The sequence below is a fragment of the Phoenix dactylifera genome, chromosome 8, assembly GCF_009389715.1.
Source record: "Phoenix dactylifera cultivar Barhee BC4 chromosome 8, palm_55x_up_171113_PBpolish2nd_filt_p, whole genome shotgun sequence".
In the NCBI taxonomy this organism is placed as follows: domain Eukaryota; kingdom Viridiplantae; phylum Streptophyta; class Magnoliopsida; order Arecales; family Arecaceae; genus Phoenix; species Phoenix dactylifera.
Window position 1 is genome coordinate 4,591,599 of NC_052399.1, and position 11,289 is coordinate 4,602,887.

Consider the following 11,289-nt stretch of genomic DNA (forward strand, 5'->3'; position numbering starts at 1 on the left):
AAGAATGATGTTTTTATCAATTTATGCTATCATAACCACAAAAAGAATAGAGATAAAATTGACATAATATTATGAGCCATTCTTAGCAAAATACCAATCAAAACATGGTATATAACATCCGAGACTCGAAAGAAGCATAAGATTCGTTAGTTTCAATTCTACCTTTTCTCACTATTCTTGTTACTTTTTTGGTCTTAGAATATAATTCTGATGAAATTTTGAAATACACATTTCAGTATCCTACGAAAACAATTACCTATAAGAATTTTATAGGTTAATTTAACGAACTGAATGCCCTTTCTGTTCGACATTTTCTGGATTTCATATCTGGACAATGGACCACATAGAATCATAAATATCAGCTTAATGAAAATATTAAACTACAATCAATCCATTTGGCATAATTAGGAGGAGCCGTGTGGCTTCTGCTACCATACAGTCAATATCATCTCAATGTACTTTGTTGGAAGCCAGAACTTCAAACGATGCGTGCCTGTATAAATGTACATTTCGAAGTTTTACTTTTATCCTTGGCCATCTGTTTGTTAGCAGAGAGGCTTAGCCGCCCAAATTTATTGATATGATAAAATTTACGTAGGTGAAGGAGGGGAAAAGAATGTATAGAATTTTTGTTTGATTACAATAGTAAGCAACCGAACAACTAGAATAAGACTTCAACCGAAAGTTTCAAATCTAATTCACTGCCGCAGAACATCTGAACAAGACAAGGGACAAAGAGCCAGCGGAACCAACGATAACATCTGAAACAGGGTGCTCTGAAACTTTTTGTTGAAGTAAAAGGGAGGCCAAGCCCCCAAATTCTATTAGTTGGAGATATTTACAAGGTCCGGTGTGGTGTGGTGCAGGGCGCTCCCCAGCAGCCATTGTGGACCAAGTCCCCGGATCTCCGAGAAGGAGATCGAAAACCTCCGACGACATTTTGTGGAGGTTCTGGAACTACCGACGGAGCGGGTGGAGACGGCAAGGAGGGCGTGGAAGTTGCGCTCGAAGCCTCAGGAGGAGGGTTCCGACGGAATGAATAGCTAAGGATCTCAAAATTCGGAGGAAATTGGAGTATAAGGTTGAAGCTTTTCCGATGGCAGAGGACATCTACGTCTTCTGGTTCTAGCGTGAAGATGATCGGGATGCGGCCCTGTTTGGTGGGTCATGGGTGGTGGCCGGCCAACTCCTTGCTATAGAATGGTGGAAGTCAGATTTCATCCGCGACGTGGACGAAGTAAAGAAGGCCGTGGTTTGGGTCCATCTTCCCTCTCTCCCGTTGGAGTACCGGGATAAGGATTCTATAATGGAGATCGTTGCGGCGGCGGGCCAACCTTTGGCTCTAGATGGGTTCACCGAGCATGTCATGTACTCTTGTGCTCCGAGGGTGCTACCTTGGATTAGGTGGGTGATTGGCAACAGTCAATTGATCTATGTGATGGAGGATACTTGGAATTTGAACCTGCCCGTGTGACTATGGCCCACTATGGTTAGCATGGACAGCTCGAAACTCATGGTGCGTGACTTCCTAAGCCTAGGGGAGAGGAGTCGAGACGCTAGGTCGACCGGACAGAAGCACCTGGAGCTCAACTTGCCGGTCCATGGTTAAGGTCTTTGATCACGGAGAGCTGCATGGGGCAAGAGCAAATCTGAACTAAAATAGTACCTTTATACCAAAGGCGAAGAAATAAAAGCGGGTTATAGAGACTCCGCATTCACCCATGGGTTGCTTTGTTCCCGTGTAAGGTGGCATAAGGTAATTTGTTGACCAAGGGTGTACTCTACAAAAGAGGAGTGAAGGCTTACACCCAGTTGTGATAGTTGCCCGTAGGTAGAGGAATCAATAAAGCATGCCCTATTTGGATGCCCAGGGGCAGCCCTAGTATGGCGATTGACAGGTACAGTCTGCGGATTTTTACAATCTCCGACCCCGACCACAGCTTTCCTTAAGTTCCTGAAGGAGTCCGTGAGAAGACCTACTGATTTGGCGTGCACCTATACTGCTTATCACATCTGGTTGAAAAGAAACGTTACATTTTTTGAGAGTAGAGGGCAGAGCCCAAAAATTGTAGTGGACATGACGCTTATCCATGTAGCAGAGCATACCCAAGCTGTGACTGTCGATATATTTAAGATAGCAAGAGACACATGGTGCGCCAATTCAGCTCTGATGGCGCCTCGAACAATATTTATCGCTCGGGAGTCCCTACCCCTGAACTTTCTCAAGATTAATTTTGACGGTGGTGTGGTAGATGAGAGAAAAAAAGATAGAGCTGGTTTTGTCATCAGAAGGCCTTGCTTTAGCTTGATTGTGGTAGGGGGTTATCGACTCTTTGACACTTCCATTCTTGAGGCGGAGATGAGGGTAGCTTGGGAGGGCATCTCTTATACTCGTCTCATTCTAGGGGCCGATCTAATTCAGCATGAAGAAGATTCGGTAACTGTCATTCAGTGGATCCAGAGTTACGCCAGGGTTGGTGTTGAGCACCCTCTTCTGCATGATATCCATGGTCTTCTACGGGATTGTCTAGATGCCCGTGTCATTTATGTATACCGGGAAGCAAATAGAGCGGTGAATAGGATGGCATCGTTTGCCGCCTAACATTATTGCAGTTCGCTTTGGGATTGTATATGTTCTTCACCCTCTCCCCCTCCAGCCTTTTTTTTCTTTTCTGATTTTGATGGAGGTACTCATATTAGAACGGTATAAAATTCTTCGTATTATCAAAAAAAACAAAAGAGATATTTACAAAAATAGTGAGAAGGGAATGAAGAACACAAAAAAAAGACCTACAGAAGCATAAGCAGAGGTTGTACTTCCTTTCAGGCAGGCCGTCATGCCTCTCTCTCCATAAAAAAAATAAGGGCAAAAAAAAGAGAGCAGGAGAAACTAGAATTTAGAAATATTGTTATATACAGGTGAGATGAAGATGATAAATAATAACTATTACTTATGCTGTAGTATATACTATCTGCAAGCATGGCTACCAAATAAAAACTGCTAAGAAAAGCAACAAGAACCACTGCAGTACAAAAGCTCGTCGAATGTCTATTGCCCAGCCATGGTTTTCTTGTAATAAATAATAGGAGCATAATATATAAAACGGGAATATATTTTTAAAATTTTTAATAAAAATAATATATTCAAAATATAATGATAAATATTATAGGAAGGAGTTGAATCTTTGATTTATGATTGAAAGCCAGATATTCGTGAAGTATGAGGAATAAACAAGAAGATAATAATAAGGAAATGCGGCTGGTCAAACGCCACCCACTTACGGATACTTTAAATGAGTTGGCATTACAATAATAGAACTGGATTGTCCTACTTTTATATTGGATGGGGCTCCCAACATGGAAAATTTGTGCTTATCAAATACATGAGTTCTACGCGGGTTGGGTCGATCTGGGCCGCGGCCTTTGCTGCAGGGACGGGGCCCGCTAGCTCTATTAGGGGGGATCCTAGTGGATCTTCAGCGGGGGGCCTACAAGCCCAGTCAGCTGAGTGCTTGGGGATTGGGGCTGCGCAGGACTTTCAGGATGTGCAGGCCCAGGATGATCCGGCTTGGGATCTCGTGGAGCCAGCTGGCCCTTTCCAGTATAGGTCTCCAGGTCGAGGACCTGTCCCAGTGCAGGGGACCCACCTGCTTGTTGGTCAGACCCCTCCTGGGCGGGACCATTGGGATTCTTTTGTGGGTTCTGGGAGAGGGCCCGATGGTGTCTACCGTTTTGGTACTCCGACCCAAGCTTTGGGTGAGCAGCACTTGGCTAGCCCAGGGGTGCCACTGGAGGCAGGTTCGGTAGAGCCCCTGACGCTTCGTGATGAGGCGACAGGGGTGCCGCTCGGAGAGGCGCCACATGAGGGTCTCCCGGAGGCAGATGCCAGTGGTGACTGCTCCACGGGATTAGCTACGGCAGAGGGGGACCACCCAGCTGTCGTGCGACTCATCAGGGCGGCAGTCATGTGCGAGGTATCTGATGAGGTCGAGCAGCTGGGGGATGTAGGCCGCCAGCCTGAGCTAGCTCCCGAGGCCCAGGGGGAGGAGGTACCTGAGGCCGACCGAGCAGTTGTTGATCCATGAGGATTCTAGCCTGGAATTGTAGGGGGGCGGCCAAGCCGGCCTTCATGTCCTCCTTTAAACGGCTAGTGCAGCTCCACTGTCCTGAGATTTGTTTTCTTTGCGAGACACGTTTGTCGGGTGATGGGCTCGGTCGACTGAGGCGACGCCTGGGGAGGGACTGGAAGACCTATGCAGTCGAGTCCCAGGGGCTGTCTGGTGGCCTTTTGATCCTGTGGAGGCGGGGGGTGGCGAAGATTGATGCCTTCCACAACTGCTCTCAACAGGTAGTGATGGTTGTTTCGGAACCTGAGGCGGACCCCTGGGTGCTGTGCGGTGTGTATGCGAGCACGGACTACAGGGTCAGGAGACCCCTTTGGCATGAGATTACCAGCTTGCTTGCCCAGGGTATCCCAACGGTGGCAGTTGGTGATTTTAATTGTATCCAAAGTGCGGATGAAAAGAGGGGAGGTGCGCCTTTCACTGATAGGATTGATAGGAGGGAGTTTCGCGACTTTGTGCAGCTAAATGGCTTGGTGGACTTAGGCTTCTCGGGGCCACGGTTCACCTGGTGCAATAATCAGCCTGGCGGTGCTAGGGTGTGGCAGCGGCTAGATAGGGCCTTTGCTTCCCCAGACTGGATCCTTCGCTTCCCTACCTGCCGAGTTAGCCACTTACCCCGGATTGCATCGGACCATTGCCCCTTGTTGATCTCGACCTCGTCGGTATCGGGTCACCATAGTCCTTTTCGTTTTGAGAAGATTTGGCTGTCGTACCCCCAGTCCTGGGACATTGTTCGAGAGGCGTGGCGTGTTCCGGTGCGGGGGGACGCGATGCGGCGAGTCTCACGCAAACTCGAGTTGACCAAACGGCGGCTCCGCCGTTGGAATCGCGAGGTAGTGGGTGATATTTTTCGGAGATTGGAGGGGGTGGAGGAGGAGATTACGACACTACAGGAGAGAGAAGACCTACGGGGTGCACTCCCGGAGGATGACATGTCTCATCTTCGGGGGCTTCTTGCGACGCACCACTCACTGCTACGACAGCATGAGATTTTCTGGCGACAGAAATCTCGGGTCCAATGGGTTAACGAGGGTGATCGCAACACTAGGTTTTTTCATCGGACGACGGTTATTCGGCGTCAGCGGAGTATGATCCACTCACTGCGTGATGGGTCTGGCCGCCGAGTGGAGGGTGAGCCTGCCGTTGGACAGGTTCTACTCGACTTTTTCCGCGCCAGATGGACTGAGGATGAAGGCCCTGGTGCTGATGACCACCTTCCGCGGGCTGATGTAGGTATTACTGATGATGAGAATATGACCCTGGTTCGGCCGGTGTCGGCGGAGGAGGTGCAGGAGGCAGTCTGGGCGCTAGCAGCGGACAAAGCTCCAGGACCAGATGGGTTCCCCCCTATTTTCTTCCGCAGATATTGGGGTATCATTCGGGAAGCTGTGATCGAGGCTGTCCAGTGTTTCTTCACCCAGGCAGCCATGCCTGAGGATTGGAAGGCCACTTTCATTACGCTCATCCCGAAACGCCAAGAGGCAGTGGAGCCGGGTCACTTTAGACCCATCAGTCTATGCACAACCTTGTACAAGGTTGTGGCGAGAATCATGGTGGGCAGGATGAAGCCCCTACTGCCAAGCATTATCAGCCAAGAGCAGGGGGCTTTCATTGCGGGAAGGAACATTTCCCACAATGTCATGCTGGCTCAGGAGATGATGTGGGATCTCCAGCGGGCATCGAAGCGGGGCAGTTTGATGGCTGTCAAGCTGGATATGGAGAGGGCTTATGACAGGATTAGATGGAGTTTTCTCCGGAGGGTACTGGAGGCTTATGGCTTCCACAGGCGATGGATTGGATGGATCCTAGGGTGTGTCCAGGGGCCTAAGTTCTCTATTTTAGTCAACGGCACACCTTCGGTATTTTTTGAGTCCACCATGGGGCTGCGACAGGGATGTCCCTTATCCCCTTATTTATTTATCATTTGCTCTGATATATTGTCCCGTGCCCTCCAGAGGGCGTGTGCAAGCCGGGAGCTGGAGTCCTATGTTCCAACACCGGGGGCGGGACCTGTCTCTCACCTACTTTTTGCTGACGATTGTCTTCTTTTATCCAGAGCGCGGGTTTCGGAGGCACGTGTACTTCGCAGAGTGTTGGCAGCTTACTGTGCGGCATCCGGACAGAGAATCAACTTCACGAAGTCGGCTATCCAGTTCAGCCCCAGCACAGAGAGCAGAGTCCGACAGGAGATCAGGAGTATCTTGCAGATGCCCGAGCAGGAGGGGACTCTGGTTTACCTGGGAGTTCCCATCACGGGCCGGAGGCTACGAGTGGCGGAGTGCTCGGGGTTGGTGCAGCGGGTCGAGAGCAGGCTGGAGGGATGGAGGGCATCTTCACTATCCATGATGGGGAGGCTGACCCTTGTCAGATCGGTGCTTGGGTCCATGCCGGTATATCTCATGGCCAACACTGTGGTCCCTAAGACGACTCTGTTGAAGATTGAACGTCTTCTCCGGAGCTTCCTCTGGGGGTCCCATGGTGGGGGTCGTGGGGTACATTTGGTGGCCTGGGAGCGGGTATGTCGGCCCACCAGTGAGGGTGGTCTGGGAGTTCAGTCCCTTCTGGAGCGGCGTGAGACACTCATTGCACGGCACGCAGCTCGTTTCTTGTTGGAGCCACATGGGCTTTGGAGTCGGGTGATGGCAGCCAGATATGGCCGAGGGAGCCTCGAGGCGGCACGGCGCGGTCGCCGCATCTCTTTCATGTGGCGGGAGATTGGGCGGTACCTGCCGACCGTGTTAGCTCATACCAGGTGGCTGATGGGCGATGGCCGGACCATTGTTGTGACTGATGACCCGTGGGTCGATACCATTCCCTTGAGATATTGGCCGACGACGGTGGATTTCGAGGCAGCAGTAGGGCTCCGGGTGTGCGACCTCCTAGCACCAGGGAGGGCAGAGTGGGACGTGGACAGACTCTACCAGTTGTTCGGGGCACATCTAGCTGAGAGGATACTTGCCATGCCAGTACCAGGATGCGAGGGCCCAGATGTCAGGGTTTGGAGCACTTCGTGCAGGGCCAGTGTGAGGCTGGGTGATCTGGCCCGGGTGATTCAGCGCGAGCATGAGAGTGGATGGGACGGTGCCTGGATTTGGAGGTCTAGGCTCCACCCGAGAGCAGCACTTTTCCTATGGAAGGTGATGTGGGACCGCCTTCCGACGAGAGCTGTGCTGAGCCGACGTGGTCTGGGGATCCCTGCGGAGTGTGGGGCCTGCGGTGCGGATGAGTCAGTTGATCATGTACTATTTGGATGCTTGTGGGCGCGGCAGACATGGCAGTGGACGGGTATCCCAGAGGAGGTTTGGCGGGAGAGGAGACTGTTTTTGCAGATGATACGTCAGTGGCTGACTAGTCCGCGGACATGTCAGGAGGCCATCCGAGCGATTTGCACCGCCCACCAGATCTGGTTGGCAAGGAACGCTCGCACCTTTGGCGAGCGTCGGATGTCGCCGAGGTTTGTTGCGGAGTCCGCTCGAGCATTGGCGATGGAGTTCAGACCTGCCAGCCCTTCAGATACGAACTTGATAGCTCGGGACACCTGGGGTTCTTTCTCTGCTCAGGCAGCTCTTCGGACGGTGTTCTTCACCTGGGAGCCCCCACCCCCGAGTTTCCTCAAGATCAATTTTGATGGCTCAGTACTGGACAGTGGTACACGAGGCGGTGCCGGCTTCGTCATACGAGACCCTCACTCTCGGGTAGTGGCAGCGGGCGGCTGCCGGCTTTTCGACACATCAGTGCCAGCGGCGGAGTTGCGAGCTGCCTGGGCCGGCCTCTGCCATGCGCGGCGGGTACTGCGGGCTAGCTCGATCATCTTGGAGGGCGACTCATCCACTGTTATTGGGTGGATTCGGCGGGAGAGCATTGACCATCCTCTGATCCGGGATATTAGGATGATGATGAGGGACGTTGTGGCCTTTGAGGCCAAGCATGTATTCAGGGAGGCCAACGGAGCGGCCGACTGGGTTGCTGCATATGCAGCACACCATTCGGGATATGCCTTGTGGGCAGGAGAGCGGGAGTTGCCATTGGCACTACGCGAGATTTTGTTTTTGATGTTCTTGGGTGTATTCGGACACGCACTGTCTGAACAACCCGTTTCAAGCACAAAAAAAAAAAAAAAAAAAAAAAAATACATGAGTTTGGAGGGAGTTTTCAGTATGGTTCAGTCCTTTTCAAGAATGACTAACATTCCGCATGTGCGGGCACACGCAAGGATAAATTTTTTATATATAAACTTTGCTGTAATAAAAAAAAGAGTTGGATAAGTGGATCTTTTAGTCCAAGAAGTGAATTAGAAAACTTTTAATTCTGCAGAATTCTAGAAAACTATATATTTTTTCTTCGTGGGATTATGGAAGAATAGTCTAGTTAATTTAAAATTCTAATATGCTTAATTTTTCTATATTTTCTATATTTGTTCTGAATTTTATAAAAGTTAGAGTTTTCTCTCTCTTATATATTTAATAGAGATAATCGGTACATAAATTTAGTACTATTTTTAACAGTTGAAATACATATTTTTCAAAAAAAATATTTGTTTATCACCATAATAGAAGTACAATTTTTTTTTCTAACATTGTATACTCTTTTTTCCGCCTTAGACTCATAACATTTACTTTGTTTAGTTTCACCTATAGGAGACGTTTGATATGGAACAACCATCTTAAAATCAAGGATGGTATGGATATAGATTTAGTAATTTATAGAAGTAAAAAATATATTTATATAAAATATATTAATAATTGGTATATTAATAAATATATTACTATTTTATTATAATATATTTTATATGATTAATAAATATATTTTATGAAATATATCGAAAATAGTTTCGGTATATATATCTCAAGTGATCTTAGATTTTCATGAAATACCAAAGAGCTTAGTTGTAAATACCTGAAAATCTTTAATCAATGAAATATAACATATTTTAGGTCATTGGAGACCATGTTACTTTAAGATAAAGATCACTAGTGATTTAAAATTATTTTGATGATCCTACATGGGCCAACCAAACTCTACTACGCTATTTTATTGGTAATCCGAATAACAGCCTAAGACAGAGTTTGCTTTTAGCTATTGGATTGCTCGTTATCATATTTTCGGAGGGTGGCAGAGATTAAAAGCGCCGTTCATCTTTAAGCGTGGCCTGTCAAATAGGGAAATGCATTTCACTAATTTCTAACATCCATTTATTGCTTGTGGTCGCAAATTTGGCGCGCAGGTCGGCAAATTAATTTAGATATCTGGAAGCCCAGTAAAAAGTGTCTTTATTGTTGTCTTTGGGCATGGAGGTTGAGGTTCATCCGGCCAGCCCAGTAAAAAAAATATTTTAAAATTTTATTTTTTCCTATGCAACATAAGTTACATAAGTTTAGCATAAATATTTTAAAAAATTAAAATATAATAAATTATAGGGCGTTCAAGGCAGCTTATATATATATATATATATCATTTTTTTAAGCTTATCGTCAGGCATTGGTCATCAAATCCATTGATGACACGTGTCACAGACATGGCAACCTAATCCACCACCACTACGGGAATCAGCAGGCCCACGGCACACAAATTAAAGATTTCCAGACACTCCATCCCGACATCCCTGCTCGCGAACGGTACACGTGTCGACATCATCGTACCTGGAACCACTTTCCGACCACTGAGATACGTCACATCCAAAACGTCAATCGGCGCATCTTCGTTATCCGCCTTTCCTCGCCCTCGTTTTTAAAAGGCCCGATCTGGTGACCAATAATTAATCGAGGGTGACGCACGCCCCTGCGGCCTCCATTCTTCTCCAGACGAGCACCGTGCCGGCTGCGACAACAAGACTTCACAGACCAAACTCACACAGCCTACGTGTCCGAATCCTATTTCAGCAACGGGAGACTCCAGCAATAAGATAATGATACATAGGCATCTAGTGTTCCCGCATGAGATTCGTGCTGCTTCCAGTCCCCTACGTGCCTTTTTAATTAGTTTAAACCTAAAAATAGAGAGGCTTTCATGCGTGGGCCTCTGGGGGCCGTCTCGTTTTACCACCTAGAAACTGACAAATTAATTAAGGGTCCCGCCTGCAGCAGTGGGCGGTGGTTAATGCCTTAATGGGACTGGGAGTCTCCATCCTGGAGAATTAAGCTACCATGATGAGGTTGACTCTGTACTGTATATATACTATAATATCGCTTATTATATTATTCTTTGTATCCTTCCAGAGATTAAGACCAGGCTAATCATGATAGAGTGGAGCAAATAAACTTCTTATGTGCTCGATCGAGAGTTTGTCCGCTAAACGGGACACATGAGAATAGGGACGAGCACCATCCATACATGCAATTGGCATCCCCTTTTTTGATCCCTGGCCTCTTTCATCTTCTAATTGCCCCCTCCCTCCTCACCTGATAATATTAATATAGATAGATTCCACTCCGCGCGAACTTTAGATGTGGAATTCTATCTTTGCACATTTCGATTGCAATATTTGTGAACGTAATGTGGAGGCAACAAGTATTAAGCATTGAGAAACTTTCTGCGCCACATATATTTCCCATGAACATTCCAGCTGCTGTGCATATAAGTTTTGGCTGCATGCATCGCTGTACCCATATAGATGACTTATGATGATATGTTATACCAAAAGCCAGATTCTAAGAAAATATGCGAGATATGGTCCCATTAACAATGAAAACAAACGGAGAAATCAAGAAGTAGTCCATGAACTTCAATAAAATTTATCAAAAAGAAGGAGAAGAAAAAGAATTTCAATAAAAAGCGAAATTAGCATCTTTTGATTTCACTCTTAAAAATATCGATAAACTTTTAAAGAGCACAAACGATTGAAAGATGATATCTCCCTTAGTTCAAGGATATATAATTTTTTAAATATGCATCTCTATATATGTGTATGCAAATATATATATATATATATATATATATATATATATATATATATATATATGTATGTATGTGTGTATATTATAAACAAAAATTTAGTGTTGAAATATATAGGATCCTCTGCATCACAAATTGACCTCAGAACGAAATGCTGTTGGCGGGGTCAAAAGGTGACTTTAAACTTTAGACTGATCTTCGTCCGTCCATTGAGCTACATATTTTTAAATTTTATCTGAGTATATTGTAATAGAAGACTTGTAAGACTTGCTGT

The 11,289-nt window shown here is 46.9% G+C and overlaps 1 protein-coding gene across 1 annotated transcript; it reads left to right on the plus strand.

The window, feature by feature from the left end:
- The first annotated feature begins 4,081 nt into the window (after nucleotides 1–4,081).
- LOC120111466 lies at nucleotides 4,082–8,791 on the plus strand. The gene is made up of 2 exons (XM_039128518.1): nucleotides 4,082–7,699; nucleotides 8,762–8,791. Exons 1-2 carry the CDS (start codon nucleotides 4,082–4,084, stop codon nucleotides 8,789–8,791), a joined length of 3,648 nt encoding a protein of 1,215 aa, XP_038984446.1.
- Nucleotides 8,792–11,289: the final 2,498 nt, after the last annotated feature.